The 17660-nt window shown below is 61.0% G+C and overlaps 1 protein-coding gene across 1 annotated transcript in view; it reads right to left on the reverse strand.

Annotated features, from left to right (window-relative positions):
* Man1c1 (mannosidase alpha class 1C member 1) overlaps window positions 1-17660 on the reverse strand; it is a 112442-nt gene that overhangs the window by 3882 nt on the left and 90900 nt on the right. Inside the window, exons 6-10 of the mRNA XM_048782707.1 lie at window positions 13780-13897; window positions 10648-10741; window positions 7400-7515; window positions 2231-2450; window positions 3-213 (exon numbers count right to left, since the gene is read on the reverse strand). Of these exons, the coding sequence (XP_048638664.1) occupies window positions 3-213; window positions 2231-2450; window positions 7400-7515; window positions 10648-10741; window positions 13780-13897 (759 nt within the window). The remainder of the gene's footprint in view (window positions 1-2; window positions 214-2230; window positions 2451-7399; window positions 7516-10647; window positions 10742-13779; window positions 13898-17660) is intronic.

Here is a 17660-nt window from a genome sequence, read left to right on the forward strand (position 1 = left end):
GAGCTGTCGGTGTCTCCTGGGCGCGTCCCCGGGCACTCACCGTCACCACTTCCCAGCCCCACTCCCGGTAGATGGGGTCGTGCGTGAGCCGCCACAGGTACATGTAGCTCTCCACCACCTCGGGCCGCAGGATGTAGTAGCTCTCGCCCTCGTGCGTGGCCTCCGCCTCCTTGTTGGAGTTGAACCAGAAGGCCTCGGGCCCCAGCTTGGTGTCTGCGGGGGGGCAGCAGAGGACCCGCTGGGACCCCGCACCTCCGGCTCTCCAGGGGTGACCTCGCGGGGTGACCCAGCTGCGCCCCTTCCCCGGGCCTCGGGGGCCCTGGCAAGACCCCAGAGCTTCAGGAATTAGGTGGGACTCTGAAGGGGCCACGCTACGTCCCAGATTGTGGGACCCCAGCTGTCCGCGGGCTGTGGCTAGACTCAGGCAGGACAGGGCTTCAGCTGGGGCACATTCGGGGCAGTGCTGTGGGTGGGCACGGGGCTTCTCGGGCGCTCCAACACCCTGACGTCAAAGACCCCCTTTCTTAGCGAACTGCCCTTGACACCTCCTAGATTGGGTCTGGGGGAGATGGAAGGAAGCCCCCAGGAAAGCACCCCGACCGACAGAGGGCAGTAGAGGAGGCCGCCTGTGGGGTCTGGGCTCGACCGTGATGGTTGGTTTTCTTTTCCATGATTAATTTTAACGGCCAGCACAGCTCCCACCTGTGACTTCAAGGGCAGTGCTGGGTGCTTGACGTACACTACCTCAATCTGAAGAAAGCTATTTTTTGCTAAGATAGATGCTATAATACCCCCCTCATGCATGTGGAAACTGAGGACCAGAGAGGCTAAGTAATTTGTCCAAGGCAACACAGCAAGTGGTGGCTGAGCTGGGGTGTGACCCGAGATCTGTCTGATGCCCTGTTCCCCCCAGGCTGTGCTCTCTCTCTCTCTCTCCCTCCTCCATCTAACTCTCTAGGTCCAAAATTTAGGGTGTGTGGCTCAGGTCTTCCTCCCTCCGCTGCCTGCACATCCCCCCAGCCATCTGGGTTGGGAACCCCCCGTGGGTCGCCTCCTCAGGAGCCAGGCTGGAGCTCGGGTGTGACGTCCCTCCCGGAGGGCTTCCTGGAAGAGCAGGCATTTAGGCCCCGGACCCCTCCCACCTGTCAGACGGTGACTCGGCTGGAGCCCCCAGGACGCCACGCTGGTTGCGCCAAGTTGCTAACAGGGTGAGGGCAGCGGGCAGCCAGGCTGGCGGGAGCACTGGGCCCTGCCTCTATGATCAGGTTGACTGTCCCAGACAAAGGGGCAGCTCTCTATCACCCCAGGCCACCTGTGGGTGACAGCCCTGGCTGAGCTCCGCCAGGAGAATGGAGACCGGCTTTGGGCCTCTGCCAGCCTCCCCTGGAGCTCAGAGCCCCTGTGCCAGGGCCGAGGCCTGCTGCCCAGGGAGGCCTGCCACACCCTGGGAGACCCGTCCCCCTGTCCCCCCCCAGACAGACAAGGGACTAGGGGCCACTCAGCTGAGGCGGCAGCCCCTGAGTTGGGGGTCTGCACTGCAGGTCTGGGGGCCTCTGCTCCCACCAGAGGTGGCTGGCGTCTCCTGGCGCCAGGGTGGGGGGGCGTGTGGCGAGGCAGCGCGGGGGGCGGGCTGGACGTCAGAAGACCTGGCCCTACCCAGGCTCGGCTGCTGGTGTGCAGTGTGGCTTTGGCCAAGTCTCTTCCCCTCTCTGGGCTGACTCAGTTTCCCCATGTGCAGAGCGAGGGTTGGGCTCCTGCTGCCTTCGTGACGTCTGACCCTGCTTCTGGCCAGTCTGCGCTGAGGGCCAGGTGTGGGTGGGTGCTGACCAGAGCCCTTGAGCTTTCTGGTGATCTCGGCTAAGTGACGAAGGTACCAGGGGGTGGTGAGCCCGCAGGCAGGTGCCGGAGGGGGGACAGAGGCAGGCTCCCAGGAGGGGACTCGGTGGGAACTTCCTGGGACAGGACACCTTGTTTCTGTCTCGGGGTTTGGAGGACTCTGCCCCCTGCCTCCTGGGAAGGTGGCTGAGTCTCCCCACCTTGTTGTGAGGTTCAGTGACCTTGTGGGTCGCGTGCCAGACAGCACCTGACGTTCAACTTCAGTGCCCGGACTGCTCAGCCCTCTCTCAAAAGCCACCTCACTTCCACTCCCTGCACTCACTGCTGCTCTTTCCAGTTCTTCCTGCTGTCTAGCCTCAGTCTCTGCTGCTGCCCCCTCCCCTTGCAGGATTACCTGAGCGGGCGTATGACTCGTGGCACGTCCTGGTGATCTGGGCTGCGAGCTCTTGGTAGTGGGCCCTCTTTTCTTCCTTGGCATCCTCAGCGCCGAGGGCGATCATGCCCCCCGAGAAACAGGCCAGGTGCCCCATCTTGTGGTCCAGAATCCCCCCTCGCCACTCGGCGATGTAGGTCAGCCCCCCGGGAGAGACATTCAGCAAGTACATCTCTATGGCCTGGGAGCAAGGGGGTTGGGCGGGGAGGGGCGTGGGTACAGAGAGGGGGAGAGGGCATAGTGAGCCAGGGGCGGCCGCGCTGCAGCCTTTCCATCCCAGCAAAGAGGCCCCCTGACCTCGGCGGCTGTGGTCCCTGGCAGGGCCTGGCCCCCGGAGCCGAGCCTGGGGCCTGGAGGAGTCAGGCGGAGGCCAGGCGCCCGCTCGGCCTCAGGGAGTCCCCTGTGCGGCCCTTGCATCTTGTACATTTCAGACATCTTTAAAGGTGACCCTGTCCTTCGCTCCCCTGTCAGCAGGTCTCAGCCAGGGACCCCTCAGGCTGTGGCCTGGCTCCTAGGAGCTCAGGGATTCCGCCATCTCCCTTCTCCGGGAAGAGGTTCCCTGTGCTTTATCCGATTCTCAGAAAGGACCCCAAAGGCCCTGGAGCTGCCCTCCCGGGGTCCCCTCCCGCAGGCTTCCTCCTTCCCTACCAAGGGTGAAGTGGCTTGTCCCAGGTCACCCGGCCGCACCAGGACCAGGACCCCAGGGCTCTGCTCCTTTGGTGGGAAGGGGCCCCCGAGGGGGTGCTGCTGTCGGCAAGGGCCCCGGATGCTGGGGTGCAGATGGCAGGTGATCCCGCCCCCCACTCCTGCCCTCGGTCCCAGGAGCCTAGGAGACCGAGGTACTGCAGGTGGCAGCTCACACAGCCTCGACGCCAGACCTGATGGGCCTGGGTCCTGGTCACCACCGGGGACCCCTGGGGCCCTCGCCTCGGCCCCTACTCTTGCCTCCAATCCTCTCTGGGGACAGGGTCTGCACTTAACAGTGAGCTGTGTCACCCCGTGTCACTGGCCACACCTTCAGGGGCTCCCAGTGCCCACACCTGAGGGTCCAGCAGCATCTCCATGAGTGGACTCCGAGATCCAACCTGCTCTGGGCCCAGTTCCGGGGTGCGGACTCTGTGGGTGCGGACTTCTCCAGCAGCTCCACGCTGGGTGGCCCCGGCAGGTTGGATGCTCTCTCTGTGGCTCGGTTTCCTCAGTATCCAGTCGGGGTAGGAGTGCCCACTCCCTCCCAGACTGGCGAGAACTCAGGAAGCCTGCAGAGCTGGGCTACTTCCCGCCACCGACTCCCCCAACAAACGTGGGCCACTGTGTCCTCTGCCATCTGCCTCCTGCCCTCCGTCCCCGCACCCCACCCCGGCCACACGGGCCTCTCTTCTTTCATGTCCTCCCCCAATTAGTTCATGAGCCACTGAGTATTTCCTGGGGTTGCGCTGGGCCAGGTGTGGGAACAGTGGCACCGTGGATGGGCCTGGCCCGGGCTGGGACGCCCACCAGGGGCGGAGGCCTCCCCGGAAACCCAGTGCGCATGAGTTAAAATGGCATCAGCCTTTGGAATGAATCAAATGGGAGGAGACTGGGGATGCGGGTGCCCTGCTTTGCCGAGGGCTGGGGGGTCTCTGGCTCTTGGCTGTTCCTTTTCTCACATGTTGAGCCGGCGCCCAGGGGTGCTGACCTCAACTAGGCCTTGGGGCTTCCTCCCAAATGCCACCTCCCTGGGGGGATGCCCGACTTAACCGGGCCCTGCACCCCCTACTCTCTCACCAGCTGGGACCTTTGCACCTGGTGCTGTCCCCACCTGCGGTTTCTGTGTCTGTCCCCCTAGGACTCTGAGCACCGTGTGATGCGGGGGCCACGGGCCGGGGCCCTCGGCCAGCTCCTGGCAGACGCAGATCTCAAGCCGCGTCTGCTCCTGGATGGGCCTTTGCTCCCCTCCGCTGCTGGGGCCTGCGGCCGGGCGCCTGGCTGTGGGCCCTTGCTGATGTGACATGCTGGGTACCTGCTCTGCATGGGGGTTGCTGAGGGGACCTGCAGAGCCACAGGGCTGCCAGCCGATCTGCTCTGGCCGGGCCCGGCTCCTGGGCAGAGCTGGAAAGCAGTGCCACCGTGCCAGGCTCCGTCTTGTGCAGGGAAAGGGAATCAGGGTGGCCCAGGGCCCCCAAGTCTGGCTGAGAGTCATCAGCTGTCAGCATTTTGGATGTAGGAACACAAACATCGGGGGAGGGGGGGAAGCAGGGCGCCTGGGCTGGAGCTGGAGCCTGACCTTCCGAACGCCTCCCTGAGGTCATTTCCATCCGGGGCGGCCCGGGCTAAGTGACTGAGGTGAAGAGGAAATGACGGGTCAGTTGAGATGAGCGACATGACGATAAAAAAGGACAAGGCCTCCTAAGGCCCCGAGAAAACACGGGCTGGCACAGGCTGCTGAGCTGCCGGGGAAGGTCTGATCCCTGCAAGGTGCAGCAGGGCTGAGCGGGCGTCAGGCGTGGGCCTGAGTCTCTGCTCTGTGATTTAAGACTCGGGTGGGGACCAGGAGCCGTGGTGCACACCTGTAATCCCGGCGGCTCGGGAGGCTGAGGCAGGAGGAGTTCGAGAAGAACCTCAGCACCTTAGTGAGGCCCTATCTCCAAACAAAAGAGGGCTGGGGATGTGGCTCAGTGGTTAGGCACCGCTGGGTTCAATCCCCGGTACCAAAAAAAAAAAAAGTTGGGTGACTTTGGATAAATTATCTCACTTTTCTGAAGACTCACTTTGCTCATCTCTAAAATGGGAACACTAGTCCCCGGGAGGGTCACAAGGGCTCGGTAGCTGCTGATCTCCACACTCCTTCCTGTGCCTGGTGTGGGAAGCCCAGGGAGCTCTCCAGGGGGCCCCTGGCCTGGCTCTCCTGCATTTTGGCAAGTGCAGGCTGCAGGATGGGGCTAAGACCCAGGACACAGAGCCCATGTCCACAGAGACTGAGGTGCAGCTCTCCCAGCCCTTGAGGCCTCCTCTGGAGACACTAAGGGGTCAACCCAGTTAGACCCATCTGTACCTTCAACGCCCGCCCCAGCTGGACACTGGTCTGACCTCCCGGCGGTCACCCTGACTGCACCCTGGAGTCCCCTAGGAGCTTTCAAATGCTGTCACTGGGCCCTACCCCCTAGAAGTTCTGAGACCACTGGTCAGGGGTTCAGCTGGACAAGGGATTCCACGGTTCCCCAGGTGACCTAACGGAGGTTGAACGGTCCTTCAAAGGCCCAAACTTGCCAGAGGCCAGCCCTGGAGGGGATGGGGTGCGGGAGCGGCCGGTTCTCTGCTGTTGAAGCAGGCGCTGTCTGAAGCTCCCACTCGCTTACATAATTCATGGCCTCAGCTCCCCTGAAGCCTCCACTACAGTGTGCCCCGAGGGCAGGGGATCGGCTGCTCCTGGACGGGCAGCTTACCCTGCAGGGAAGGCTGAAGTCCATCCTCCCGGAGCCACGGGCCTGGGTCTGGGCTCAACCAAATCCCAGGGCACAGAGGGCGGGACCTGAGTCCCAGTGACCGCTCCAGGTCAAGACTGACCGGCCTCAGTGCAGGACACTGGGCGGGAAAACATCCCGGGCTAGAGGTCCAAGGACTCGGCTTTGGAGGCCGTTTCAATGCGCTTCTCGAAGCACTGCTGACCCTGGCCAGATTCGTGCAAGCAAAGGGCGTCTGAGGACCGTCCATCCCTGTCTACTGACCGCTCACGTCAATCCACCCACAAATCCACCGACTCACGTCCCCACCACCCACCATCTGCCTCACACCCATCCACTCTCACCCACCCACGGTCCGTCTGTCCATCCACTCGCCCACTGTCCTTCCCACCACAGCTCCCCTGTCAGCGCCCATCCGCAGTTCTCGGGTGCCCCCTGCCCAGGCCCTGCTTCAGGACTGAGCCAGCTCGCCAAGGGGCCGACTCCCAGGGAACCCCCACGGGGTCTGGGGAGCTGGGCGGGACGTGCATCACAAGTGACACAAGCCCGGCTCGTGGGGCACAGAGGCTGGGAAGGCTCATTGGAAGCAGCGGCCAGTGGGTCCCAATTGGGACCGGCCACTGAACGCTGTCCTAGGAGAGGAGACCGCTGGACCCCCTGTGGGACTAGGGGTGGGGGCAGAGGGGAGGTGAAGCCACAGGGGCTGCAGGGCCTGATGGGGGGACCCTAGGGGGCGAAGGAGGGGCCTGCCCACCCCAGGCTACGGGAGGTCGGAGCCTGCCTCTCCAGCCCTCCTGGTGGCTGTGCAGGGGACCCACTCAGCAGGGCAGCGGGGAAGAAGGAGCTCGGGTTAGAGGAGTGAGGTGGACGTTCAGACCAAGCTGGGGACAGAACAGACCCAACGTGCTCAGCTAACTTGAGGCCCTGAGCCGGTCCAGGGTCTTTCCATCAACTGGGCTCAAAGGTATCTATCGATGGGCTGAGATTCCCCAGCCCCCTTCCCAACAGCTTGGGCTTACAGACTCACCCTGCCTCCCTTTGGAGGGACTCATCTCAGTCTGCCACCTCTCATCCACACCACCCTGTGGACAGACCAAGGGTGGTGCCAGCTCTGCCAGCTCTGTGCTGTGTGGCCCTGAGCAATTGCCTTCCTTTCTCTGGGCCCTGGTTTCCATCTACCTAAACAGCCACAGAACTGAAGGCTCCACACATCCAGGAGGCTGCTCCCAACTTGGACATGCTAACTCTGTCACCTCTGGTTGGTGGGAAGATAGTTGAGGGTCTCGTTTTGGCAGCTGCCTTGGGAGCTCCCAGCCCCAGTCTGGCTGCCCCTGGGCATTGGCACGTTCACTGAAGCACAGACATCATGGAGGAGGCGTGGGTTTTGGAACTGTGGTTTCTGAATCAGACTGACTGTCACTTCCTATGAGACCTTGGACAAAGACTTAACCTCCCGAGCTTGGGTTTCCAGGGGCGGGGGACAAGCTACTGCAGCCTGTTTCAGGGTGTTTGGGAGGAGTCTCGAGACTGTCAGGCGCCACTGGGGACACTGCTTGTCCTTTCTCTCCCAGACCCTGGGGAGGGCTGAGCAAGCCTCCCGAGCTGGCCCCCTGCTGCCCGAGCACTCAGGGGACTGCGACAGCCAGCGGCTGATGACCAACCACCCGTGAAGAGCCCGGCGCCGTCTTACCTCCAGGGCCTCGTAGTACATGACTTTGGCCTCCGTGTCGGTCTTGGCGGACATCAGCCAGGATTTGATCAGATATTCATAAAAACTGTCCCCGAGTCCTCCGATGGAGACGTGGTCTGAGGGGGAAGAGGACAAGAGCGTCACCGCCACCTGCCGCTGGCTGTGGGGGTGTGACGAGGGGGGCACAGCTCTCAGTGGGCTTGGGTGGCGGGGGGCTGTGTGCAGGTGGAGGGAACCCCAAACGGGGCAGAGAAGACACAGGAAGGCCGGTGACACAGGAAGGCAGGGGTCTCGAGCGAGGTGTCGGGTGCCCGAGGGCTCCGGCTCTCCAGGGCTGAAGGTCCTTTTGCCGGCACTGGCTGAGGATGGCCGGTCCCCTGCCTATTAACTGTAAACAAGTCGCATTTCTTTAAAAGATGTTCCGGTGGCAGGAAGTTCAGGGTTTTTATTGCCCAGTGACAACTGTGGTGATTAGCGCGGAGGTGGTTCACAGAGGCCACGGAAGGAAGAGTCCAGCCTTCGTGTGGCCTCCAGCGCAGAGCCACTCCAGAAAGACGGAGCTCAACTCCAGCAAGTGGGGACACACTGAGCTCCAAGGAGCAGGGGGCAGAACCCGTGAAGATCTCTCCCTGCCCGAGGCCTGTGCCTGCTGGTCCCTGGACACAGAGGCCAGACTTGCCCTGGGGCGGGGCCTCGGGGCTGGTCGAGATCTGTCCACCCGGGAGGAAGATGGGCCCCTGAGGACCACCTGCCCACAGGAGCAAGACTGCGCTTGGCCCGTGCGCTCCCAAACCTAACAGCGGGAGGCGGAAAGGCCCCCAGTGGACTTGGCGAGGGACACACTTTAGAGATGGGAAGGGACATGAGGTGGTCTGAGGGGTGGGGACGGGCGCATGTCTTCGACCCCTCTGGAGGAGGGGAGGGAGAGAGGGAGGGAGAGTGGGGGCCCAGTATGTCCACGGTGTCCTACCATCTCCTGGGTGTCCGCCTCAGGCCAGGAGCTGAACTGTGTTATTTATAGCTCAACCTTCCAAAGCCCTGCAGGCCCGAGCACTGTGGGCCCATTTCCCAGATGGGAACACCGCAGTGAGCCCAGGGAGCTGTCCAAGGCCACCTCACCAAGGCCTCACTTTCTGCCAAAGGGCGAAGAGAAAGATGCATAAAGAGGGGACAGGCGTGTAGAGGGACCCAAAGGCAGAGAGTCGCGATGGGTGGGACGGGAAAGGGGGTTGAGGGAAGGCCCGTCACACAGGAGCAGCCCCCAGGCCTTGCCCGCCCCTGTCCACAAGTAAATCCCGGCCCAGCAAAGGGTCTGGCTCTGAAGCAGCCCTGGCGAGAACCGGAACACGGAGAAACAGCACAGGATTGGGGCAGGTGGGGGGGTCCTTGGGGCTTAGCTACAGCGGGGAGGGAAGACCCCCTGACGGTGCCCGCCCGTCATCCTGGTGGGGGGCACAGCCCGACAGGCACGGGGTGCACGGGGGTGGGGTGGAGGGCAGGCCCAGCGAGCCCATGACGGGCAGGTCTGTGCCAAGGAGACGTGGGGAAGGCCGCACGCCACACCGGGTGGACCCCTGGGCCTCGGCTGGTGCTCTCCCTGGGCCTTGGAATCCTTCTCCACCGTGCCTGGCCGACACCCTCACCCGCTCGGTGCAGCTTGGGTGTCACTAGGTCCAGGTTCCCATCTGGGGTTTGCAGGAGAGGGGAGCCCGGTCACCGGGTCTCATGGTGTTGGAGACAGGACTCTCCAGGAGTATGAGAGTCACCTTGCAGGTGGACTTGGCCCGAGTGGACAGCTCTCACTAGGAGGTCCGTCACTGGTTCCTGACCTTGTCACACTCTCATCACACCTGGTGGCAGGAGGCAGGGCCACAGGCCCAGGACTCTGCAGCATGGAGCTGGGAAGCGGCCAGGCGGAGCTGACAGGCACTCAGGCTCCCAGGCCCGGGCCTCCCAGGGCCCTCCCTGAAGGAAGCATGGGGTTCAGCAGCCAGGGGCCCAGCTGAGGGGCTGCGGACCTCTCCTTACGGTTCTCCGGGCTCTAAGGAGTCTCGGCCTGGTCTTGGCTGGGCCTGGGGCTGCCGGGAGCCAGGGGTTCACCGGGGCTTAGCAGGAGGCTCTTGGGCCTCTCCGTTACCAGGGGCAGCGAGCAGCCTGGGGGCGGGGGTTGGCAGCTGGGCCGCTGCAGCCCTGGCCCCCCCCATTTCTGTGGTTGCAAATGGATGCACAGCTCTCACCCTGCTGCCTGGGCTGACCCGAGGACTCGAAGGGAGAAATAGGCTGTGATCATCTGTGGGACACACACACGCCCCAGAAGAATCCCACAAAACCCCCAGAGGCCCCGAGATGATCCCGGCGCCGAGGCTGGGGGAGGAGGAGGCTGGCGCCGGATCAGCAGGGCTTGTGACCTTCCCTCTGCTCTTCAGCCGTCGCCGGCTCATATTTTATTAATGTGAAGCAATTTCCCATATGGGAGCGACCTTGCCCAGCCCCGTGGCCCCTGGCACAGGCAGAAAATAAAATCATGCCCCTCTGGGGTGTGTGTGGGGGTCCCCTCTAATTTGCGGAGGGAAAGGGTTGGCAGGGAGGCCACGGCCTCACCTCTCCCCGCAGGGTTTGCTGCCTGCCTGGGGAGCCCAGCTCTACCCTTGCAAGGAGAAGCCTCTGGAGGGCTGAATGGAACCGGCCTCCCGCCCCCCTCCCTTCCTGGCCCACAGAAGCCTTCTCCCGCTCCTCTTCCACGACTCCGCTCTGGAGCCCTGAGATGCGCTCTCCCAGGCCACACGCTGTTAGGCTCAGGTCTACTTTGCCCCTGAGCCCCTGCCACACAGCCAGGGTTGGAGGCAGGGGACAGGGAGAGGGTTCACTGTGGGGCAGACGGCGGAGGTGGGGCCTCTGGGCAGGTCTGGGGAAGGCCCCAGAGGCAGTGCCCACGGGACCTGCTACCATCCATTTGTGCTGACGGTGACCATGGGACAGGGCCTTGGTCAAGAGGGCACACTGGGGACGTGGCCTGCTCCTCCCAGAGCCAGGCTTCTCAAAGGGACAGATCACGCAGACCTAGGAGACTCGCCCCCACGCCCTCACCCTAGCATCCTCCCCAGCCCACTCAGTTTCAGTAGGTGGCCCTGAGCAGATGCCCGGCTGGGGACGTGGTAACCGTGCATTTCTCTCGTGGCCACATGCTGGGTCCTGGCCCTGGAGGTGGGCGGGGGGACGGTCCGACGTCTCGACGTCTCTGTACTCACGTTGCTCCCAGTTCCCGGTCACTGGGCTGAGGAAGTTGGGGTAGAGGCCATAGGGCTTCTTCATCTCCCTGAGGACCCTGCGGATCTTCCTGACCTGCCGAGGGATGGACACCGCACCGCTTCACTCTCCTGAAGCTGACTGACCCCCAGCCCAGCGTGGAAGGGAGGCAGCTTCAGACTCAGGGGAGACCATTCCAGAGAGCCAGGAAGGAGAGGTGGCCAGAGGTGGCCACAGCTTGGACCTGTGCCCAGGGGCAGACCACGGCAGGACACGGCCATGGGGGGCCTGATCCACCACCTGTCCCCGGACTGCACAGGCCACCGCCTGTCCCTCCCCGACTTCCCCGACTGCATGCTGTAGGGAGGAAGTAGCATCCAACAACAGTCACAGGGACCAGAGGAGGTGGGGGGTGGAGACGCTGGTCAGAGGATACACTTTGTACAGGAGGAATGAGTGCTCTGCTGTTCAATGTGGGGACTCCAGTAACCATGTGTAACAATGTGTCCTGTTTGTGTAAATTGCTAAGAGAGTAAATTTTAAACTGCCCCCCCCCCAAGTAATAATAAGCAGGTGAAGTTTAAAAAGTAAAGGGCCAGGGTTGGGGCTGGGGCTCAGTGGTGGCGTGCCTGCCTCGTACTCATGAGGCCCTGGGTTCAAGCCTCAGCACTGCATAAAAATAAACAAATAAAAAATAAAGATATTGTGTCCATCTACAACTAAAAAATATTAAAAAAAAAGAAAAAAAAGAAAAGGGCCAGCAATTTGGGAGGCAGAGGCAGGAGGAATCCAAGTTTGAAGCCAGCCTTGGCAACTCAGCAAGACTGTCTCAAAATCAAAACCATTCAAAAGGACTGGGGGGTTGCTAGGGTGGTGGCTCAGTGGTAGAGCCCCTGCCCAGCATGTGTGAGGCACTGGGTTCGATTCTCAGCACTGCATATAAATAAATGAATAAAATAAAAGTCCATCAACAACTTAAAAAAAAATATATATATATATATATGATTGGAGCTAAGGGGTGCTCAGGGTTTAATCCCTTGCCCCCACACATACACAAAAAGGGACACAGCTGGGCACAGTGGCACAGACCTGTAATGCCAGAGACTCGGGAGGGTCAAGTTCGAGGCCAGCCTGAGCAACTTAGAGAAACCCTGTCTCAGAATAAAAACTAAAAAGGGCTGGGGGTGTGGCTCAGTGGTTGAGAATCGCTGGGTTTGATAAGTATTGCAAAAAAAAAAATGCTTAGCTAACAAGTGAGTATATCTAATACTTAGGACTCATTTTGGGGAAAGGCCTGGACTCCTGAGTCCCCTGCACCCTAACTGGCAGTTGAGGGTTTTAACAGTGTCAAGAATAATAACAGCATCTGTTTCTCCACTCCGTTAAGACAGACAGACCCACTATGGACACCGTCTCCCTCTCAGAGCCACCTACAAGATATCATTATCTCCGTGTAATGACAAGAAACCTGAGTCTCAGAGAGGTTCGGTGACTTGCCAAAGGCCAGTGGGTCTCAGGTTGTTGAGCCAGGACACTAGTCGGTCTGTCTGACCCCACTGACTGTACGTCCTTGTGCTCCAGGGAGCAGCGGCTGAGTCCAAGATGGAAGGAGATGGTGACTACACAGCCACACCCAGCCGAGGCTGCCCCGGCTGCAGCGGGCGGGGGCTGGATCCCAGCCTTTGGGGCTGCGCAAGGCAAGGGTGACAGGCAGAATTTAGGACTTTCTTCCTGGGTGGCTGCTCTCTGGCAGGGCTTTAAGTCCCACCCAGCACAAGATCCTCTGGGAAAGACCCTCAGGGACGACACTGGGGCCTGCTAATAGATTAATCCAGACGGTGTGGAGCCACGGGAGAAGCCTTTTAGCTGCAGACGGTTCTTCACCGTGGCNAGTGGAGAGATCTCCCTCCCAGGGCTCCTGAGGGGATCAGAGGGGGCACAGCTGCTCTGCACACAGCAGGTGCTCAGGCACTGGCAGCAATCATCCCAGAGGATCCCCACCAGCGTGAGCTCCTGTCTCGGCTCCTCCCGAGCTGTCAGAGCTTCCTGGAGGAGCCTGGCTCAAGGGCCCTGGGAGCCGGGAGGCTGGTGCAAGGCCCTGAGGTGGGAAAAGGATCGGGAAGCCAGAGCCTCGGGATGGGATTGGGCGCATCCCAGGAGCGCTCAAGGGCCCTCCTGGCAGACAGGCTCAACAGGAGGAGCGCGTCTCTGACGGCAGCAGGTGGGTTAAGGGTGGTGGTGAGCGCCCGTCACGGGCAGCCATCAAGGGGCTGAGAAGCTCCCTTCCCCCGTCTCCAGGACACGCTGAGTCAGCAGTGGTCCCCAACCTGGCACCCAGGAGCGCATGGGTGTGGGTTACCATGCAGACTCCAGCACCAGGTGATGCTCTGAGGCCAGCTGGTGACTCCACCCTGAAAGCCACCAGGGAGAAGTGCCACTCTGTCACCTCCCATCCCCTTGCCAGTCTACTAGGATGACATTCTAGAGGTTTGGGGAGTGGGGGGCCCCAAAAGGCCATCCTTGAGGACTTTGGAGGACTCTGGCAGGCAGGGCTTCCATCTCCCCGGGGGACTCAGAAGGGGTCAGAGCTGTCACAGCCTGAGTGCCACCTGAGTGTGTGTGCGTGCCCACTTTTCTTTGGGTATAGGGTCAGACCTACAGGGGCACTTCCAGTGGGGACTGCAGCACTGAGGAAGGACCCCTCCTGAGGGCTCTCCAGAAGGGCCAGGTGCGGGTCACTGTCAGGACTGGACGTTGGCCTGGATGCTACCTCTCAATACCCTGTGGCCTTGGATAGCTGAGAGCTGTGAGGAGGGACACTGTGGGCGTCGGCCGGGGACAGGAATCTCTTGCCAGCTGCTGTCAGTGAGAGCCAGCTGGGCGTCTGGGAGGGAGTGCAGAGGATCGCACTTGGAAAAGCTAAACGTCCCTGGAAAGGGGGCGGTGCGCCAGTGGCCAGCTCCTGCCCAGGCGAGGCCGAGCCCGGGTTCCCACTGTACTTTCTCCAGATTTCACAGTTCAGAGATTTGTGCCCAAGCCGGCATGTGTCGGGGCACAGCTCCTTCCTGGCACTGGCCTCTGCTCTCTGAGGGGAGAAGAGGGGGTGCTGTCTTGGGGGGAGAGGGGCAACTTGCCTTTTCTGCGAAGATCTGGTTGCCAGAGAGCTCGGTGAGGTGCAGGAACTCGAGATGCAGAGACCCACACTCGGCCAGGATGCTGCTGCCGCCCGTGGAGGCCCAGCCCCAGTTCCCCCTGAAAACACAGAACCAGCCACGGTCACCCCTGCGGGCCAGGCGGCACCTTGGGGTGGGGTCACCTGCAGTGTGGCCGGCACTGCGCTACGTAATCCCACTGAATCTCTCTGGCCCCGTTTTGTCGACGAGGACAATGTAGTGGGCGAGGTTAGGTGACTTGCCGAAGGTCATTTGAACCCAGGCCCGACTGACTCTAAATATCGGGTTCTATCATCAAGCAGCCCCTGTGAGACTTGGGGGTCCGAGATCTGGCACTCAGGTAGGGTAAATTTGCAGGTGACATTGACAAAGTCGTCAGGACGCGCTAAGATCCCACGGAGCATTCTCCCATCGCTGGGGGGAAAACGGAGGTGCCGGGCTTGGGTCTGGAGGAGGCAGATGCAGGGCAGGGACCCCACCTGGGTCCCCCCTCTCCCCACTCTGTCGGTCCCGCTCCAGGACACACACTGGCTCTGGTGTGGAATTTCCTGGGACCTCCACGTGATGGTCAGCTCCTGGTATGGCCATGACCCTGGAGCTGTGGGGCTGGGGGAAGCCTGGGGTGGGAGTGGACGTTCCTCCGCCTGACCATGTGCTCCTCCTGAACCCCGCAGGGAAGCCGCGCTGTGGCCCTCCAGCTCGCCAAGCGGCCCCGACAGCCGGGCAGGCTCCCGAGCCGCGGCGGAGCAAGGGCTCAGTCAGTCCTCACCGCTGCCCTTCCGTGGTTGAGGAACCAGGTAGAGGGCACTATGTCACCTGCCTGAGCTCACCCCGCGAGCGCAGCAGCTGGGACCTGAAGCTCGGGTTAACCATTAACCTCCTCCCTGGGGTCAGGAGCCGGGTGCAGGTCCCAGCGTGTGCTGGAAACCCGGTCAGCATGGGGCACCTCGGTCCCCACACTCCTCCACCGGGGACGGAGGATACCTCCTGCTCGGTCTCTGGGCCTGAGACTTGGTGGGGATTAGGAGAGGAGGAGGGTGCAGAAGAGGGTGGCCTTGGAGTTGGAGTCAGTGTTTTTACTGCTGTGACCCAAAGAGCTGGTAAGGACCACGTGGGAGAGTAAAGGTTGATTTGGGGCTCACGGGTTCAGAGGTCTCTGTTCAAATGCGGCCGGCTTCCTTTCTCTGGTCCCAAGATGAGGCAAAACATCATGGCAGAGGGTGTGGCAGAGGAAAACATCTCAGGACATGGCCGTCAGGAAGCAGAGAGAGAGCGCCACTCACCAGGACAAAATATATCCAGAGGCACATCCCAGCCACCGGCCTCCGCCAGCCCTGCCGGGCCTGCCTGCAGCTGGACCCAGGGGGTCCCTTCAGGAAGATCCACGCACTGACCAGGGCAAGGCTCTCCTGACCCCATCATGTCACCTCTATGCTCTCGTCTCACACACGACCTTCTGAGGACATCTAAACCGTGACACTGGGCAAGCGGTCTCCTCTCCCAGGGCCTCAGTCCCCTATGTCCTGTGGTTATCTACCTGTTGGACCTTCAGGATAACCAGGGGCCTGGGGACTCTTCAGGGATCCTGTGGAGGACGGGAGCCAGGAATTGGACCCTACCTGTCCTTTTTTTTTTTCCCAGGGACATGACTTGGGAAGGGATAGGGATGGGGAGGTCATTGTCTGCCAACGGGGTGGGGCTGGGGCTCCCCCGGGGCGGTCCTTCTCCTCTCTAAGCCCTGGTCTTGGACCTGGGTGGTTTCTGGGGATGGCAGGGAAGCTCACAACCTCTCAGCTGCTGGGAGCAGAGGGAAGCCTTGGGTTTCGAGATCTCTGGGGTCAGGGAACCTCAACAAATGCAGAGACAACTACCCCCTGAGTCCCATTGTGGCTTCCCTGGGCATTTCCCTGACATGGGGCGGGGGTGGGGAGGAGAGGGAGGACAGAACAGGAGGGGACACTTTGTTCCAGCTTACTGAGCCCCCGTGGCATGCTGGGCGCTGACCTGAGCCATCTGCATCATGACCCCTTTAAGACCCACAGGTGAAGCCTCATTAGTCCCCAGGAGGAAATGAAGACCCCAGCGGGAAGGGGAGGTCCATGGTCAGAGCCACGAGGTGCGGAGGTGGGGCTCACACTGTGGTCCTCTGGGACATCTACCCTCAGATGGTCTCCAAATGCCCTGGAGGGAAAGAGGGAGTTGTCCCCTCCTGTCCTCTCTGTTCCTCTTACCCCAGGCCAGGTGACATCTTGTTCTAGCTTGGAGCTCAGCAGAGGGCTTCCTGACGAGTGGGGGCTTCCTGGCCTCCCGAGGGTCCACCTGGGCCTCCCACCTTCCCTCCTGCCCCTCCTGCTGACCGGGCCACCAGGGTTCCTGTGGTGGGGTTTCCTGGTGCACAGGTAGGGCCCGGCCTGGGTGGGACGAGCAGGTGGCTGGTGACTTTCCTCTCTCCTGCCTGGCTTCAAAAGTTGGTCCCCTCAGTCCCAGGTGGTGCCCTCAAGCAGGTGGGCTCCCTTCCTAGGCCTGTTTCTCCTCCCTTAAATCCTGGGCCCGTGCCTCAGAGTCATGTGAGGTATGAATCACGCACGTTCTTATTGTCCTTTTATCACCATAGGATTGTGCACATGTGGATCTTCTGTCACTTATTACCATTGTTCATAAATTCCTAATCTGGGGGGGCTGGGCTGGGGCTCAGTGGCAGAGCGCTTGCCTGGCATGTGTGAGGCCCTGGGTTCGATTCTCAGCTCCGCATATAAATGAATAAAACAAAGGTCCATCAACAATTTAAAAAATTCCTGATCCAGGCCAGGTGGCTGTGATTATCTTATTGTACCTTCACATCCAACTTCAGAAACACTTAAGCTCAAAGGGGGAGACCCTTTTCTTTTTTTTTTGGTACCAGGGATTGAACCCAGGGGCACTTAACCACTGAGCCACATCTGTAGCCATTTTTCGTATTCTATTTAGAGACAGGGTCTTGCTGAGTTGCTAAGTGCCTTGCTAAGTTGCTGAGGCTGGCTTTGAACTCTCTGATCCTCCTGCCTCAGCCTCCCGAGTCGCTGGGGTGATAGGCGTGTGCCACCACGCCCAGCTGGGAGACACTTTTCTAAGGTCACACAGCAAGGAGTAGAGCAGGTGAAGCTGGATCCAAATCCAAATCTTAAGGACTTTGCGCCCTAAAGGCATGTGCTCTGGGCAGCATCCCAGAGATCAGGGTGTCCTCGGGTCAGCCCTGTGAGCCAAGTGCCCAGGAGGAAGCTCTGCCCTCCTCTTCTAGCCTTGTAAGCTCAGGTATTGTGTCCCCTCCCCTGGCAAATGGGGCTACTCCACAATGCCCCCCGCCCACCCTGGCTAAAGTTCCTACTTTAAGGGTAATCCTTAACCCCAGAGCCAGAGAAAACTGGATTTTAATTCTAACTTCATCTGACTGCTGTGTAACCTCAGGTAAATTGCCATACTTCTCTGAGCCTCAGTTTCTTTGCTGGAAAAATGGGATCCATGTGGTTGCTGAGAGATTCAGGAATCCACGTCACGTGCTGGCATCGTGCCTGACACACAGTGAATGCCCAGTAGCTATTTGCAATGATGAAGATGTGTACACGCGGGTGTGGCAGAAGAGGCCAGCACTTGCATGTGGGTGCGTGTGCCCACATGTGGACGTGGTGCCCGTGACAAAGGCTGGCTTGTGAGTCTGAGCCTTTACGATTTGTACGGGGCGGGGGGGGGGGCAGTGGGGCTGATGTATGAGGCTCTGCGTGAAAGAGACAGTGAGAGGTGGACTCGGCCACAGAAGGCCTTGGACTGGCCACTGTCACGTCCCAGATAGTCCAGTGGTCCATGTG

Source organism: Marmota marmota, unplaced genomic scaffold, assembly GCF_001458135.2.
Source record: "Marmota marmota marmota unplaced genomic scaffold, marMar, whole genome shotgun sequence".
Lineage (NCBI taxonomy): Eukaryota > Metazoa > Chordata > Mammalia > Rodentia > Sciuridae > Marmota > Marmota marmota.